The sequence below is a fragment of the Thermobia domestica genome, chromosome 9 (genome assembly GCF_964235325.1).
Source record: "Thermobia domestica chromosome 9, izTheDome1.hap1.1, whole genome shotgun sequence".
In the NCBI taxonomy this organism is placed as follows: domain Eukaryota; kingdom Metazoa; phylum Arthropoda; class Insecta; order Zygentoma; family Lepismatidae; genus Thermobia; species Thermobia domestica.
In genome coordinates this window covers 173,680,755-173,700,598 of record NC_137462.1, presented here as the reverse complement: position 1 = coordinate 173,700,598, position 19,844 = coordinate 173,680,755, and the positions used below count along the sequence as shown (strand labels likewise).

Here is a 19,844-nt window from a genome sequence, read left to right as displayed (position 1 = left end):
TTTCACATTTTCAGGCAAAGCCACCCCCAAAAATTAGCAAAGCCCTCCCCAAAACAAAATCGTAAATACGCCACTGGTGTATATATAACAATACTCACATAGTTGTGTAATCAAATTATCATGATTGTATTAAACAAATGTTCAGTTTAAAATATAATAAATTTGTAACTGTTTATATGATATATTCTCAAAACTGAGTCCAGTCTTAGTTGTATCACTTTTAACGTAGGAAAAAATTCTCGTATTTATTCCACTGACCGCAAATCTCCCTTGTAGCTAGATTAGCGTATTCATTTTTGACGCGGGAGATTCGGGTTCAATTCCCGGTGGGAACTTCTGTGGATCAGATCCCACATTGAGCTGTAGGTCTACGTTCCATATAAATCTATCGCTGATGAAAGGAACACTAAACTCTAACCTAATCTAAAATCCACTGACCGCATAATACATGGACTTACAAATGTGTTAGCTTCCAAACATCAAATAGTTGGATTATTAATTATCAAATTGTACGAAGTTTGATTTTAAAAATATACGGAATTTTCACTGTTCACGGGCCATATTCAGAAAGATTTTAACGTTTGATTAGTGTCATACTAAGGATTTGACTAACGTGTGATTATATTTTCCTCCTAAGAACAATGTTTGTGATATTATCATGACTTTCATCAGAAGGTGAAAGTCACGACTTTTCCACAGGTTTCTTCAAATACATGATGAGAAATAAGGTAGCCTAATACAGAAAGATGTTTAATATTCTCTCTATTTGCTGCTAATGTGTTTGGACAGAGTTGCAGAAAGGTCGTGAGTTTCTTTAGCCATCAGTGGTGAATAGTGTAATCATTAAGGTTCGGATTTTTATGTTTTTACATATTTTTTCCTTTATATGTACGCTGGTAAAAATATGAAATGTTCGCAAATTACGAAGTAAGGAGCCATATAAACCAAAATCACGTTACATATTTTTACACATTTTGAAGTCTGTTACATATCTTCCGTCTACTGTACATATTTTTACATAAATTCAGTTTTCTTACTTCTTTTCGCTAATTTTCTTTAAATAATACGCAAATAAAAATAGGCCTATATATGGAACAATAACTCAAAAACTACTTTATTTATCTGTATTTTCTCTCTCACTTTGTTCAACCGATTTGCATTACGGGAAAGTTGGGTTAATCAAATCGTACACTCTACAATATGAAAAGAAACGTCGTCAGTTATCGCTTCCAATCCTGAAAAAAAGAAAAAGATCTCTTTTCTATACTCGCATATAAAGAAAGAAAACAATATAAGGATTTTTGTGCTTATCGCCGTTGCAAGCAGACGCCACTCGGATGTGTGCCGGCAAAACAAACTAAAACGCACATAGTTGGCTGGCTTTCTCACCTTTTTTTTTTTTTTTTTTGTGTGTGTGTGTAACCTCTACGGGTGGGGTGGTGGTGGCGGAGAGAGGGAGGTGATTGCAGCGGCAGAGGCTTTATCACTTGTTTCTTAAATCGAATAAAAAATCGCTTTTGTATGACTCGACGGCTACACCGCCACTTCTTCGTTCAAACAAAGGGGAAAAGAATCCAGTTTCGCGACCGGTTTGTTAAGAGGCCCACACACGGTCCATGGTTTGCGCAAACATCATGTTTGTGCAAACATTGTGTTTGCGCAAACACTCGGCCATACACGATACAACTGTTTGCACAAACTTCAGTTCAATTTTGAGTTTAATCGCGTAAGCATGTCCACTGAAGCAGCTTGTTTAACGTTAATGTATAGTAGGCTATATAAATAACACCTACCCTCAGTGGCGGAACTTCAAAATCAGCCCTCCCCCCGCACACACAGATACAGAAAAATCTTGCCAGGACTTATTAGGACCTATAAAACAATTTAAGCATTTCATGTTTCTTTCCAGCACAGACATTTAAAGTCAGGCAATGAATGACACCATGTAAACACGAGTAACTACATGTAATAATCAGAATATTACCGCTACTTTGAATTAGGACTATTTACTAATTGTTTAAAACTGAATATAATATATGTGAATGGAGTTTTCATGATTGTTACACTGTTATAATTCAACGAGGATATGTATGTGTACACGGCTGATTGACAGTGACAGTTCTGGAAAAATATTATGTTGCTTATTTTCCTAATGATCTTTTGATTACGAGTTACCGTACATACGCATATACTGTTGTGAAATCTAATTTGATTTCAAATAAATTTTGTAATATATTAAATTTACCTCAGACAAACTGTTCCGAAAGTAGTTCTAAACTTACTCAGAAAAATAAAGATATCTTTTTCCCCAACTTTGATCACATCAGGAATGACAAAATCAGGTGTTATACCCGCTCAAAACCAATAATCTTAGGGTAAAATAGTGCGTATAGTTTTCAACGGAAGTAACAAAATTTATTTTTCTTGATTGCGATTTCATGTCTGACTAAAATAAAACACATATAATCAGGGCCTCCCTGCCGTTGCAGAGGTAGTAGCTCTGCCACTCCCTACCCTACATTTTTTTTTTCGTAAGATTGCTCTAATTTAGACTTTAGTCTGGCAATGTCAGCTTATGACCTTTGTCTGATCAAGTTTTTCACCCTGGCAGATGTTATTGGGTACTAGAGTAGACGAAATTTGTCGCTTGGTGTTGGTGAGCTCATTGCTTGATGAAATGACAAAGCGACTGTTTGTAACAAGCTGCTTGCAAAATGGGTCTGCAGTCATTCAGTCAAGGATTTTTTTTTTTATCTTATCAACTAGAACACAAAACCTTTTGTACGAATGCAACAAAACTCCACGTGCTGCTATGCTCAATGGAGGTATGATCGGTGGCGTTGGGCGCTGGAAAATGCCTGTTACGTGATGTCATGCAGATTATCAATCATGTCATTGCTGGAACTCCCGCGCTTCGGTGTTGATCCCACCCCCCTTCGGCCCCACCGACGGCCGCGAAGGCGCGAACTCCAGAAACTATTGAAGTTAGCAGCACAACGACTGTTGTTACCAACATGCACGTTTAAAATGGTGCGGTGTGAAGAATGAAGACTGTGTCTTTTTTTTTTTTTTTTTTGGTTGAGAACAAGGTCACAAATGAAAATATCTATCATAACATATGCACAAATTTACCACTACTTATATTAAATGAAAGTGTTTCTTCCACATCAATTATTTCATCCAAGGTCGAAATACCGGATAATTGCATTTCCTGGTCCCTCAGAAAGTCCATATGGGAAAAATACCATAACGAGGGTACATACACGTCATCTGTTCGACTTCCAGATCTTGTACTTGCATTTATCTTCTTTAGTTCTCTTCGGTATACAGAACGAAGTGAATTGATTTTATTCCTCACTGACTCTCTGTCCGCCGTTTGATCTATTTCCTTCATTTTATTCACTAACTTCTCATATGCCGCATTTTTCAAATTCCTGTTTTTATAATCTTCACTCTTTACCTTCCACAGTTCAGGTAAATTTCTATAAAGGTCAATAAATTCTCGACAGAATTCTTGATTCCTATTCATTGACACCATAGCGCAAGAAATAATCGTCTGTACACTAGGCTTCCTACTCGGAAATAAAGCTCGTGTTTGCACAAACATTCCCATACACGGTCCACGTGTTTGCGCAAACATCATGTTCGTGTAAACAATTTTCGAACGAGTTCGATGTGGAAAATGTTTGCACAAACGTTTGCACAAACAGTTCATACATCGCCACACACGGTCAAACTGTTTGCACAAACAGCCTTGTTTACGCAAACCTTGGACTGTGTGTGGGCCTCTTTAGTGTGCACGCTTGTGACCGACCCAGTTTCTTGTTTTCAATGATGGCTTCCTCTTTAGCGTCAAAATTGAAATCGTGGATAGCTATGGATAACGCTTATACCACAGACGGTATTTTTTTTGGTCAAGTATGCAATAAGAAAGTGGGCTGTTCAATGAAGTCGCAATTGAATCAGCACATGAAAACAGCTATTCACATGAAAAACAAGGTGTTACAGCGTGCCGCAAAGCAAAAACTTTTAACCCAAACAAAACCAGCATCTGAAAACAGCGGTGAATTTTACAAAGACCTTGTCAATGCGTTCATAGCAGCAGACATACCGTGGTAAAAATTGCAAGTCGCGTCCTTCGCGTCCTTTTTGGAAAAATATTGCAAGAGACACATTCCTGACGAATGTACTATCCGCAAGAATTATTTGGATGTGTGCTATGAAGATACTATCAAACATTCGAGCTGAAATTGGTGATTCGCATATATGGTTTACGGTGGATGAAACTACAGACGTGTTAGGACGTTTTGTTGCCAATCTGGTGGTAGGAAAGCTTGAACCTGATTCTCCATCACGACCATTTCTGATCTGTTCAAAAGTTTTGAACAAAACAAACCATTCCACAGTTGCACGTTTCGTAAATGATGGACTGGGAGTGTTGTGGCCAGAAAGTGTTCCTGCAGAAAATGTGCTTCTGATGTGTTGTGATGCTGCGGCGTACATGTTAGGAGCTGCCGATGCGCTTAAAGTGTTCTATCCAAACCTCATTCATATGTGTTGTTTGGTCCATGGATTACATCGTGTAGCAGAGGAAGTGCGGATCAACTTCCCTGAAGTCAATGAGCTTGTGTCTTCTACTAAGAAAGTTTTTGTGAAAGTCCCTGGTCGTAAGCAGTGCTTCAACAATATGCTACCAAATGTGTCGCTGCCACCGCAGCCTATACTGACACGGTGGGGTGGATACAGACTGTTAACTTCTACAATGAAAATTTTGATGCTGTAAAGTCAGTTGTCACCACATTTCCTGCAGAGTCCAGTGCAGCAGTGCGTGATTCTCAAAGTGCGTTCAAAAATCCTGTTGTTCAATGTTGCAAGTAATTTCGGGTGGATTGCAAACGTTATCGAGAAATTAGAAACTTCAGGACTTACTTTGAAAGAAGCGATGACAACAATGGATCATGTGGAGAAGAAACTCAACATTGTGCAAGGAGAAACAGGTACGAAAATTGCCCGGAAGTTCCAGTCAGTTTTGAAGAGGAATTCAGGATACCTAACATTGAGGACTGCATGCAGGATATTGGATGGAGAAGAAACGGAAGCCCCTGAGGAAATCAGCTCTGGAAAATATCATTTGTTGAAGTTTGCGCCTGTCGCTTCCTGCGACGTGGAGAGGTCTTTTTTTTTTCTATTTTGATATACAATAATGTGTTTTTAATAATGTGTTTACGACGTCTATTTGTTCCTTGTTAAAGCTTGAACGTATCTATCGAAAGTTAGTGAAGTTTTCAAACGCGCAGTTTTAAATTTGGAAGTTTCAAAGCTAAGCGTTCTTTCTCTTAAATATTTTTTTCTCTTTTTATATTCAATAATGTGATTTTCATTTCTCCACGAGACAATTTTATTTGTTCTTAGTGAAAATTTGAACGTATTAGTGACAAGTTAGTGACAAAGTTTTTCCATCGCGTAAAATTATTTAGTGGTTCATTGTTCGTCCCAAAAGTAAGTGCTTTTTGGTTAAATAATTTTTTTTTAATGTTTATATGTTCAATAATGAGATTTTTTACTTTCTTGATACATATTTTCATTTGTTTCTCCTGAAAATTTGTACGTATCTGTAGGAAGTTATTTACATTTGTTAAGCTTTTATTACATAAATATGTTACAGTATATTTATTAGCTAAGAAAATAGCACAGTCACAAAATAAACACGAAAAAATATTTTTACATATTTTCATATTTTTAACATATTTCTTACATATTTCATTGATTTTTGTTACATATTTATGTACATATTTCGGTACTTTGGACTACATAAAAATCCGGGCCTTAGTAATCATAATGTGTTCCTCAACGCAGAAATTATAGTCACACGTTAGTCAAATCCTTAGTACGACACTAATCACATTTAAAATCGTTTCTTAATATGGCTCATCATGTTTTATTAAACGTACTTATTCGATAAAGAAAAGAATTTTTTAGCACTTCAACCAATAATAATAATAATAATAATAATAATAATAATAATAATAATAATGACATATATACTATAATTAGATTAGTCCCAACTGGTCTAGTAGCTAGCGCGTGCGCCTTTAGTGTAAGGATCCTAGGTTCGATTCCTTGTCGGAGATCCTTGACATATGAATGCATTATGGGATTCAGATTCCACCTTAAACCGTAGGTCCGCGTCTCATATAGAACCGATGCTCAAATGAGACGCTGAACTTTAGTCAATCAATCTCATTAGAGTGATTGATTTGCAGTGTTATGTCTTTTTCTTAGTTTATAGTAAAATCCTAACCACTACTCGAGTGAGCGGTACTCATCTCACCCAAATCCTTGGAAAGTAGTAGAGACCAAAGTTGGTTATCTCAAAATCGGAATTATTTGATTTGTACACTAAATTTTATTCAATTTAGGAACAATTTGTCTTCCTAATAAACATAGACATTTTGCTGCCTATCTGAATATTTGATTCTTTATTATAATAAAGATGTGCCCTTATCTTACCCCAGGAAATAATGAGTACCTACACTGATTTGCATGTCAAATAATCATACATAGGAGGCTACTTCACTCGGCAGCCTCTGGATCCTATTAAGCCACAATTTTGTCTTTTCAATCAAGAGAGAATGCATTCTTTGCTATAACAATTAATTATTTTAAAATGTTATTAATGCAAGGTTTGTGAAGTAAGGAACACTTCTGGATGGTACAACCATACGGAAATTTATGGCAAAAGTGTATCACCCAGAAGTGTCCCTTACTGTACCACCCGATCGGTGTTCTACGAGCATTCGAACTCAAGGCCATGAATATAGAAAAAACTCGCGTTTAGACACACTGTTAAAAATAATTCCTTAAATTTGAGAAATCGTTTCTTATCTGTGCACCGAGACAATATTTTCTTAGAAACGAGATTTGGCAATTCCCATTCATAAGAAAAGTGTAAGTAACAGTATATTTTGTTGTTTCGCTTGATAAACCTCATCTACTTTTCTTCATTTCTCATTAATGAGAGTTTCATACTCTTGTTTCCAAGAAAAGACATTTTCGGTGCACAGATAAGAAAAGGTTTCTCAGATTTAAGAAAGTACTTTTAACAGTGCACCAGTAGCGTACGCAGAAGTTCGTCAAGGGGGTGGGTTCAACCTCACAAGTTCATGCATTTTCAGGTGTTTGTATACAGAATGCGAACTTACCTTGAGAAGGGACATTTTCCCCCTTTAATCATATTTGGATCCCGTTCAAAGAAACTTACTGAAGTATCTCTGCCGGGGACACCTGCTTCTCCCCCAAAACATTTTTTTAGCGATAAAACATTTGACTTGACTTGATTTTGAGTTATCGTCCCTTTCAGCAGCGAGGCTATATGAGACGTGGATCTACTGATTAACGTGGAATCCGAACCACATCAGCTTCCGCCGAGAATCGAAACCGGGTCTCCCACGCCAAAGGCGCATATGCTAACCGCTTAGCCACGGAGTACATGTTCAAGTTCAAATGGCTTTTTGTTCTTTCGTATCATTTTAATCTGTTAGCTGTATTCTGAAACAAAAGATGTAAAGTATTGAATCTTAGTTTTCTAATTTTATACTCGAATCTACCACAATATAGGCTACGCATTGCTTTCTCCTGTTTTTACTCTGGTTCAGTTTAACTATTGTATTGTCTACAGTTGTCACTTGCGAAAACACCCGTCGTCGAGAAATGGCGACGTTATTCTAACTATTACCTATAACGAGGTAATGTATAGATTTAAACAGTCTTACATTGAACATGTGCAATGCAACATTTTTATTAGAGATGCAAAAAAGCCGGCTTTTTTGAATCGATGGTGTTTTTTTACATAAAAAGCTGGCTTTTTAGGGAAAAAACGAGAATTTTGGAAATTTTGGCTTTTTTCATTTTCATGATTTTTCTATCTAAATAGCTTTCTTATATTAAATAGTACGAGTATATTCTATACTAGATAAGAATTCCATGACCTGAATGCCATATTTCGCTCTGAAATTCACCATCAAAATGAATGGAGCACATGTTTTACGAATTAAAGCTAACATGAAGAATGTAGTATTTGAGGGTAATTTTAGAGGCTATTTAACTTTATTTTAACTTTTGAGTTATCGAAATTTTTTCTTCTCTAGATCATTTTAGTTTGTCATCCGTGTTTCATTTCCATGAGCTTAGTACTCTAGCTTTTAGCGCAAAAGTTGAACTTATGTTTTTCTATATATCCGTCAAAGCGTACGTTTTTCAATATATCCGTCAAACCGTACTTCCACATTTCTGTTATACTGTAGCTGTGGAACGATTTAGCAATAATTTTCCGGATACAACTTTGAATACTAATTTATAGGCTATAAATATTCAGTAGTGGATTTAGAAAAGTACTTTGGGAGGGTTTTCTCTGATTGTTTCGTTTTCTAAAATGTCCTAATTTTATTTGTGAGGAGCTTGAAGTTTATGAGTACAGGCATAATTAATATTTCGTTTCGTTTATATATTTAGCGATAATCTTCCGAATACAACCTTGAAGATCATTTTATACTGAGAATCAGTGGCGGATTTAGAAAAGTATTTTGAGAGAGGATTTTCTTACTAATGTTTAGTTTTTCTAAACATTCGTAATTTTTATTTGACGGGAACTTAAAGTTTATGAGTAAAGGCATAACTAATATATATTTTATTTGTTTTAGACATTCCGTAATTTGGGGGAACAGGCTTCAGTCCTAAAGACAGCCCCTTAACCTTCGCAAAACCGTCACTGCTGGTAATTAGTAATAATAACAATTTAAAAACAATAAGCAAGGAAATCGGCCAACTCACAATACACGCACTATTTCTACTTCACAGATGGAATGAAGAAAAGCTTTATCGGAATGGTCGAATGGTGGGTTGAATCCCGGACTTCCCGATAGAAGCGCAAAAGCTCCATTCAGTCACCTTTGTTGTGCAGTTGTATTTATCTTAAGTTAAATGTATTCCGTAGTCCTTTTTTTCTGTGGTGGTGGGGAAGGGGGAGGAGAGTTCCGTAATGAATTGAAGGGTGTGAGCAAAGAACATGGTAACCAACAAATTTTCAATTGCTGGGTTTTGCAGCACCAGATAGACAGCAACGCATACCGCTTCTTTTAATCCTTCATGTATAGTCTTATGTGAAAAATCAGCTTTCCAACTTTCAAAATGGATTGTGCAGCAGAAAATCTCTAATTTCTTATAATAGTAAAATTGTGGGTTACCATGTTCTTACCTCACACCTTCCATATGTTGAATCTCTCGTGTTAAAAATTCAGAGAACTTGACTGAATAAACCGTGATGGTAGTTATATAAAACTGTAGAATTTCAAGAATATACAGAACCAAAAACTCTAGATATGCAGCCTTTAATTGTATCATATAAATCTAAGTATTTTTCTTATGTTTTATTTTAATTTTATTTTGTTCCAAAAAAGAGGGTATGGTATATTTTGAAGTAAAACTACTACATAGAATTTTGCTAGTTATTTGTGTACTTTTTAAAAGAAGTATTTACTTTTAGGTTTGGCTAGTTTACATCAGCTGTTTATTCTTTTTTTTTTTTTAAATAAACAACTGGTTTAAACTAAAAAAATAAGAAGAACGATAAATGCGAATCGTGTGAACTTCATAGTGACGTTTCCACACATCAAACCATCTGCATTAGTTTCATTTCCTTTTCACCTTTTAATCAAGGTGTCCCGTGTTCAATTCTCAGTCGAACCACTACCCTTCTTACATACGTAAACAAAGTAGCGGTTCGGATGTCACTTTAAGTGAAAGTCTTCTCCTTGATAACCTAGGCATTACATAAGTATGTTAAGCCTGAACATACGAAACGAAACCAAATTGTATATTTCTGCATGCCTGAATGGCTGTTTCATAAAGAAGACAAGGTTGCTTAAATATATTGATAGAAATTGGCAAAATTTATCGATTGCCTACGTAGCTTCCAACATTAGTTTGGATTGGACTTTCAATGATATCTACATACTAAATTTGTAATTTAATACCTCAGTTTTAGCGTACTGATTATGATACGTTGACCTTTAAATTTTACATGCAAAGCAATAACAGGATTTTTCCGTTATTGTTTTACATTTAGAATAATGACGGGATTTTCCCGATGGCTAGGGCGGGAGTTGCCCAATGTAAGAAATTTACTGGCCGGACTTCTTTAAGCTTATGTGACCTCTTCCAGCATAACCCCGTTGTTGCATAATAACACCAAGGCAAAACAAACTTATTTCTGTCAATATATAATATAAATACATAAAGCAAAAACACCTAAATCCAATAAACCTGGTTTAAACCAAAAAAACCTAGTTTAAACTCCCCCTAAACAACGAGTTTTTTTGGCATTTTCAAAAACAACCATGGTTCTTGCCGACCCTGCTTACTTTTGTATATAGGAGGTTAAAAAATCTTATTATATACATTGGTTAATCCTTTGCAATTCATAATGTAAATATGTTGAGAAGTAAAATTGTTTGAAATATCTTTTCGAAATTCATGGTTTATTTTCGAGGTTTTATATTATTATCGACATCAACCACTAATTAAATAACTTTTTGTGTTATAGAGAAGCGAAACAAAATCTGCTTAATGAATTTAAAGCAGAATTTTGAAAAAAGCCGAAAATTTCCCAAGCAAAAAAGCGAAGCAGAAAAAACCGAGTTTTTTCCAAAAAAACCGGTTTTTTCCGAGCCCTTGCATCTCTAATTTTTATCGTATACTCATAGACATTCTGAAATATTAGGTGCGGATATCTCAGACAATATATATTCAATTTAGTTATTTTACGCAGTTGATTAACTTAATAAATTTCTTGTTTTATTTACTGCTTGTCAGATAATCATATTTATGTATGTTGAGGGAGTGTCATTATCTCATTTTGAATTACTGCACTTTCAAACTTTTATGTCCCGTTAGGTCTCTTAGATTTTCCCCTCAATATCAATTATCTAATTCATACCATTTGTATGTGTGGTAAATGTATATTTTTACTCAACGCTCGCTCAAGAGGGGCAATAAACCAGTGGTGATATTCAGCCGGTTCGCGCCGGTTCGCGCCGGTTCGCTAGAACCGGTTGTTAAAATATCTTCAGTGCCGAGAACCGTTTGTTATACCCAGACAACAGTAAATTTTACCCAGTTACACCCAGGAACAGTTAAGTTTAGTTTAACTATCTTTGTTTTTAGAAAGTCTTGCAGCTACAGGGTTAAACGTATGATCTCTCAGTCATGGGCGTCTCTGGCGGGGGGACAGGGGGGACGCGTCCCCCCCCAATATTTTGAAATACGAAATATTCAATATTTTATTTTAATTTAATTTATTTAGATACTCACTAGCAGTTAGATCATTTCCTTTGATGTCCCCCCCAAATTTTACATGACAGAGACGCCAATGCTCTCAGTACAAGGTATGAGCGTTTATTTTTTTAATCTCAAATGCTCAGATATCAAGAATGAGAACTGGAATCATATGAGTGTGTTGGTGGGCGTTATTTATATATGAAACGCAAACGAAACAATTCTCGGTCCATTGCTGATTAAGGTGTTTTCAATACTTTTTTACAAGTATCTATCTTGGATAATTCCGTTTCCAAGTTATTCGCAGTGCTACCTAATTTCGTGACACCACCTTGTATTAGAATGCTGTGTAGGTCTCTACTTGTCACTTGTGGTATCCAGTGAAAAATTTGCTTTTGTCTACCTTGTATGGTTTGTTTCCTAAGAGAGTTATATTCATCTACCTATCCATATCCACCTACTAGCTCTGTCTCTCTCTCTCTCTCGAACCGGTTATTAAAAAAATAGAATAGCACCACTGGTAATAACGCCGAACCCCCCACTTGCGCCGACACTGTTCTAGCCACAGTGTGAAGAGGTGCTATAGAAAGTATTGAATAGTGTGAATGATACTAATTACTATAGTACTAATAATGTACAGTAGTCTGTCCACTAGCCAAACATTATAATTACTATCACAAACTGATACTACTCATCAATTTGATTAATACATTGAATGTTAATACTTTTTTTTTCTTTCTTTCTTCAGGTGAAGGTGTGGTTTCAGAATAGACGAATGAAGTGGCGACATAGCAAAGAAGCAAAACAACAACAGCCATTACCGGAAAAGGAAGAGGAAAAGATAGTGAGACTCCGCGCTAGTCCTGAAGGAGGGAAACCAGATTCAACGCAGGAACACGACGAAGATATCAAGAAGTGTAGTTGAGAAAGTGAATATGCCTGACACCTAGTGAGCAGTGGCAGAATCACGAACGTCTGAACATGAAGTGTACGCTTTCCTAATACCACAGAAGAACCTGTTTCTGTGCTAACCGTTATTTATGCATTTTATTGCTGTTTAAATAAATTGTATTATTATTTTACTTTTTAAAAATCTTTCCGTTATTGAAAATATTTATCCGGAGAATTAATCGGTACGTTTCGTCTTCCTATTAATTAGTCGACTGATGTTCAATTCTAGAACTATTAAGGTAAGTATAAAGACAACTATTACTAGATGGCAGCACGTGCCCCCTATCTTTCTAATGTATTTTGTTGGAAGCAATAATATTCAAAATAATTCAATCAATTCAAAGCACGAATATTTAAAGTTTGTCTAAAGAAAAGTTGAATAAATAATATCTGAAGTGTTTTCATATTTTGTTCATTTTATTGTTCTGAGTATTTAATTTTACTCCTCAGAAACATGCTCCCAATAACGAAACTCTCTCTCAACATTGAAAGAAGAAACTACACAGATTATTCTCTGATTATTTTACGAGGGTTATCCCAAAAGAAAAGTCTACAAAGCATTGAGGGCGAAAGGAAAGTGTTCGTACAGCTGTTGGCAACACTGTTGTGTTTCTTGTTTCCTTCTTTCAAACAAACAAACAAAAAGCTTGCATTTTGTTGAGATGGTAAGTCTTGGTTTGGAAGTCGTTTGTAATGGAGTTCGCGCTTAGCGCCAGAAATGGCGTGGGTCAATGAAAACTTGACTCATGACCCACTGACCAAGCACCCACTGTGACCCACTCTGACCCAGCACCCTCCATGACTTACTCTGACCCACCACTCACCAAAACCCATCGTCATAAACTCTGACCCATGATCCACATCATCCTCTCCACTGACTGAAGAGTTTACACTTGTAATAAAACAAGGCTGTGAAATTCTAACTAATCGAAGCTTGAATTGTATACATAATCTACAGTCAACATAATCTAACTAATCGCACAGTCGATATAAAATAGTAAAGCGTTTGTCATGGGCCATATTACGATGAATTTTAATTTAATTACCACATATATTATTATTTTTTGGTTGAATTACAGATACTTTCAGCGTAAAATAGGATGAAATTTGTTCAAGATAAAGTAGGTCAACGTAAAAGGGAAAGAAAACCAGTGTAAAATTCGAGTTGAGTTGATTTTGAGTTTAACGTCCCTTTCAGCAGCGAGGTTATATGAGACAAGACCTACTGATTAACGAGGAATCCGAAACACATGAGCTCCCACCGAGAATCGAACCCAGGTCTCGCACGCCATATGCGCGTACGCTAACCATAGCTAAGTAATAAGTCCTATTACTACTATTACAATTACAAATATCAATATGCAGAACAACCTGAAGTTCTTTTTTCACCTAGAAAAATGGACTCCTTGAAAGTAAAACGTATACAAATTCACTAGTGTTCAGAAGATACTGTCTACAATGCACTGAGCAGAGTGAATCTTGGGTCGTAATACGTCATGGTGGGTTGCAGTGGGTCACGTTCATTTGACCCAAAATCCACTGACTCACAAATCTTGACGCACTTGACTCACGACCCACTCCATCTATACTTAGCGTTACCGCCAAGCGCGAAGTTCGTGCAATTATACGGTTTTTCAACGCAAAACATGTGAAATCGATTTAAATTAATCGCCGATTAACGGAAATAATATATGGCGAGTCGTACATGGATGTCAGAAAAGTCTGCAAGTGGTGTAAGGAGTTTGCAGCTGATTGTACTGAAATTCATAACGAAGAAAGAAGCAGGAGATCGTCGTCCATTTTGGACAAGACAGTCGCGAAGGTTGAGCAAACCATGCATAAAGATCATCAGATCATTCTGGATGATCTCTGCATCTGGGTTTCTGGGGTTTCGTGTAGCACCGTTCGTAGGATTTTCACGAAAAATAAAATGCAAGTTGAAAGATGGGGTTCAACGCTTCCTCATACACGTGATAGCAAGCTGCTATGACATGGGCATACAAAAACTGCCACAACGTGTACTAAAATGCATCGACCAAAATGGCCATTACGCAGAAAAATAGATAAATATATAAGCTTCAAATTGATGTATACAATATTGGAAAATAAACGTTTCTTTGTACTTCTAAAAGAAAACATACGAGACTTTACTTTTGGGAATACCCTCGTATTTATTCAATTTTTCTTTTGACAATGTTTGAACATTCATCTTTTGAATTTGATTAAATTATTTTGAATATCGTTGTTCTTTACAAAATACATTGGAAAGATAGGGTGCATGTGGTGCCATCTATTGTTTATTAACGCTACTTCAAACACACCTTTAATAATGATTCGAGGATTTCTACATAGTGAAATCGCATTACTTACATATGTAACGCGATACTCGAATAACTTAACGTTGAAAACGTAAGAAGGGTATCATAATATAAGCACAACCCAATTTTCCGAGTAAATCTGCTGAACCATAGAAGCAAAAGGAAAATAAAGTGCGACTATCAAAAAAGCTTTCTCGAAATATTGTTTTTAAACCTATCTTACTTGTATTTAATTAATAAAGCAAATTGTTATATAGTGTCATAAAAATCGAATAATATTTTGCTCGAATAAAGTATATTTTAAAATATTTTAAATCTAATACTTGAATTTTTCAATAAGTGCCATACACATTTGAGTGTTCAAAAGTACATGTTTATGTAAATAGTTATATTTTGCCTCGTACGAACATAAATATATTTTGGAACCAAAGTTAATTTGTCAATTTGTATACATAATGACGAATATATTATACAAAATATAACAAAATCAAAGGTGTGAAGAGTCATTTCTATTTCCTTTGAGTTATATCATAATACATTTTTTCGCCGTCAATTTGGCTTCTCAAGATCTATCAATAGCTCTCTTCGTCCATTTTTAAAACTGTAACAAATGTACTTGGTAGTTAACTTATTATGCATTAATAAAGAAATAGAAAATTTAATTAAATATATGTATTGTATATTTAAAGCAGTAAACGATCTAAGGTTGATGATACATTTTGTACCTTTCATTTATTGTATCGATGATGTAAAAAAAAAAAAAAACTCCGAACAAACAAGTATGCAGCATATCTATTATGTGCAGCAGCCGAATTGATGTTTGGTATTGAGCGTTGTTCTCACATCTATCAAATCCGATGGTTGCAAATATGCTGTGATGCCGGAGTCTGATTCTCCCCGACAAGTTTTACGCTCTTAGTGAAACGTGAATCTTGTCAACAAGTTATACAGCGTTCGCCCGCTTGGAAGTTTGTTGGGCAATAACGCATTCGTTCACGCTTATTTGTTCACACCAAGCGGCAAACGCCAATTCGGTTGTTGCGCAATATAGTAGGTACTACTGCACGTGAAGGTTCTGTCATTCAGTGCGTCGTAGGCACAATGAAAGTACGAGGAAACGAATTAAAGGTAGAAGTGTCCGTTAACAGGAAGTAGTTTCTAATCTCTAATTTATTTATCCAAAACCTACAGCTACTAACTGGCAATTCATTAATAGAGTGTATCCTACTTTTAATGATGTGGAGTATCCATGCCATTATTATTTGTAGAGGATAATGATTCAATTTTAGGATACAAGATCCAACGCATTGATTCAACTTTAGGATACAAGAACAAGAAACAAGGCAGATTATTTAACACTATTACAGAACAACTTTCATGATATGTGCACTACATGTTACACTTACCATTGTTTGATAACAATATAGAACAGGATGAAAACAGCACGTATTTAATAAATTCTGATAGACAGTGAAAAGGATCACACACTGGGAGCTTAAATTTCGTCCAGTAGATGTCAACCCCCGGAGGAAATTCGCTGAAATTTAATCGAGAGATGTGTAACTTCTACTATATTTGCAAATAAGTAAGTAAGTAAATAAATAAATAAAAATTCGCAGTCATTCAACAGTTATCGTGTGACGTAACCGATGTAAATCACAATTACCCGTTAAAATTTTAACAGATTCACTCCCTTAACGAGCTTCGCTAATGTAATTGCTCTATAATTACGTATTGCAAAAACAAAACAGAAACTTCCTTTCGTTTACAGGTTATCCGTGTGCACTAACAGACGACCATTAGTCGTTATTACTCATTAAGGATTTAACGGATTGCCGTTAACAAACTCGCACGAAATAGTTATTGCTCTAGCTATCTATTGCAAAAACAGAACTCAGAAATTCGTTTTCGTTCAACAGTCATCGTGTTCACTAACGGCTATTAAGATGTTAACGAATTGAATCCGTTAACGAATTCGACCAAGATAATTGCTCTAGCTATGTATTGCAAAAAAAAAAAACAGAATTAAAAAATTCGTGATTGTTCAAGAACTATCGTGTGATTAAACAAAAGTCGCCGTTACTCGTTAACATGTTAACAGATTCATTCTGTTAACGAAATCAGCTGAAATATTTACTTTAGCTATCTACTGCCAAAAAATTCTCTTTCGTTCAAGAGTTATCGTGAGGAGTAACGTACAGTAACAGAAGAACGTACGGACGATAGGAAAGGTGCCGAATATCGGATACTGTTTGAAAAAAAGGAATAAAAACTTTACCAACAGATATTTCATTGATATAGCCTCTTCTAAATGTTCTGTTATCTTTGTAGATTATAATTTGAAAGTTTCAAAACAATAAAGAAATATTAAAAGAAGGATATATATGCACTTTGGTACAAAGTGGCATTTTTCTCAATTCGAAAAAATGTTGCCCAATATCGTATAGTAAGGGGTCTTAATATCGGACGGAAATTAAATGAGAAATATTTTAGGAAAACTACAATTGGAGAAGACTGCATTAATTTAATTATATTACACGGTGTAAACACGTACAAAACGTAAAGTTGCAAAACATGTAGATTTAATTAAACGTTCTACAAAGTCATAAACGTTTTCAACATGTAGATTTACTTTTAACTAAACATTGCTCTATCAAACAGAAAACTTTCTAAGTATGCAGATTTTCCGGTACTTAAACATTGTTCAACAAAAGATGATACTTTCTAATAATTTAGATTCATTTGTAACTAAACGTTGTTCTACTCATCTATAGTAGGATCTACCAAGAAGTTAAATTACTGGTAGAAATCACAAACAAAGATTTCCACGTTTTTGGGTCAATGCCTGCACATATCTCTGGTGCCCATTTAAGACATTGGATACATCCATCGTTCACTATCTTTGTGTCAAGTTTATACAGCTATGAACGAAACACACATTCGTCATCCGCACTATTTTCCGCATTGGTTTAGAGAACTTAATGAATCGTCTGAAGAAGACGTTTCATCTATGATTCTTTTCTTACAAACACGCTTGCTCATAGGATCTGCGTTGCAGCAACAGCCTGGAGCATAATCTCAGGATGCTAGTTCTACCTTCGTGCGATTACTGTCATCTCTAAAAATCGAAGAATGACATCAGCAATACCGTTCCCTAATATCTGATATCCGATATTTGGAACCTCTGTTCTATCCGATATTTGGCAACGTAACTCGTGTGGCAACTTTCAACTATATAGATCACTTAAACAGAAACAAACTACCAAAACATCATGTAATTTAAAACTACTCTTCTTGGCCTATATTATAATTATAGTATGAATATGATTCGGTTACCTTTATGGATCACATAATGCAATCATCTGCAGTATTAGAAATATTTCACAAAATAAAAATCACAAAACACTTCACCACAGAAATAAACATGCTGCGAGAGATATTGTAACTCAGGTGCTTAATGGCCCACCGATTAGTGTGCAGTTACGATAACGACCGCTAGGCTGCAGCACCTTACACGGAATATTTCTCGGTATCCGATATTGAGAAACCATCCGATATTCGGCATCTTGACCCTGCTAACACTTACTGAGAACTTATGCCATCTGTTAGCATATCTAAATACCTTATTATAAAATGAGGGATGATACCGAATTATTGCTAGCGGATTAATGTATGTGTTTAAATAGATACTATTACACTAATTACAAAAAGGAGAGAAAAACATTTCTACATGATGTAAGAAATTACGAGAAAAGCATGAATCATGCATGGATCAAAAATTAGAACCTACACTTTATTTCAAGCCCTCCTCCCTCCTTCCGCCCACTGTCGCATACTCAAACATAAAATATAAATTTCCTGTATACAATATATTGTTGGTGAATGTTTTATTTACGTTCCATTTTCTTGTGTTGAATGAAATACCGTTATATTTATTCAAATTATAAAATTTCCCTTTCATGCTGTGGAAAGCAATAAAACAGTTTCTTCTAAAAAAAAAACTATATGAATTGCGTTTTATTTCAATTTTATTATTTAAATCCACCTATTATAGTAAGGTAAGATGTCTGCATATTATCAAAGTTAATGTACTTCAATTTTTTAAATATTATTTTACTTATTATGCAAACAAATGTAGTGATTTGCTCTACCGCTGTATAGGGGGCCGCATTGGCTCAATGATATACCACTCACCTCTGGTGTTCGTGTAGTCCTTGTTTCGATCCCAAGTCTCGCCAAAGTGAGCTTTGTGGTGGACAAACAAATTGTGCATGGATTTTTATCGTTTCCTACCACTTAATTTCATCATTTTATTCTTCTCATTATCACCATCTCCCTTTGCCTCGGTGAATAATCGCAGGACGCAAAACAAGAAATTTTATTTCATTACAATCACTTTATCTCATATCTCATATTATACCACACTATATTATACTGAAAATTCCATTTGTTTCTTTGTTCAAAGTAATCTCCTGAACTACCAGCAATAAATTCTTTTACCATTGAAAATTTAAGGTTGCTTTAAAAGGACAAGTTTTGCCGATAGATGTCACTACAGTCTTCGTATCTCTCATGTATTTTTTACCTTTCACGAAAATTCACGATTTCTCTTACAAATCTCAACCTAGAGACTTCGAATTTTTAGAAAAGAAACTTCATGACCTATCGAAGGCAACAATCCGTGCCGATTTTTTAATTAGAATTTTCTTCATTGTTGAAATGGATATCGCAACCTTTAACAATATAAATGTTGATAGAACACCGCCATATTGTCACAATAGATATGAACTTTGCGTGGATAGGCACGGTTCGTGGCACGTGGATAGGCGTGGATTAATGCAGCAAATGAGGCTGCCAAAAATTCAGTCACAAAAATAGGTAAATTTGGCAGGTTGGTCCACTGAAAAACAATAGCGTTATCAAGAGTATCTACAACCGCAATCGAGGTGGGTGTGGCATCGACATGATAAATAAGATCATGTTGAAAAGTATCCCAGATAGGTTGCGGCTGAGATTTAACATGTAAGAGAGCAGTACATACAAAATGTAATAATTTCTTGTGAAGAATTGCAAATGCTAAAGGATATGTCATGTTTGTAACATACGCACACCACACAATGTATCCCGAAAAAACCTGACGGGCGCGTTTAGCATGATAAAGAAGAGAGATAGGACATGAGCGTATTATAGCAAGATATCGATCATCAATAGAAAGTGTGTTGTCATCGAAATCCACCCAAATAC

At 35.5% G+C, this 19,844-nt stretch overlaps 1 protein-coding gene across 1 annotated transcript in view; it reads left to right on the top strand.

Moving 5' to 3' along the window:
• Window positions 1–18,568, top strand: part of H2.0 (Homeodomain protein 2.0) — a 171,649-nt gene extending 153,081 nt beyond the window's left edge. Inside the window, exon 4 of the mRNA XM_081772213.1 lies at window positions 12,080–18,568. Within this exon, the coding sequence (XP_081628339.1) occupies window positions 12,080–12,256 (177 nt within the window). The 3' untranslated portion in view covers window positions 12,257–18,568. The remainder of the gene's footprint in view (window positions 1–12,079) is intronic.
• Window positions 18,569–19,844: the final 1,276 nt, after the last annotated feature.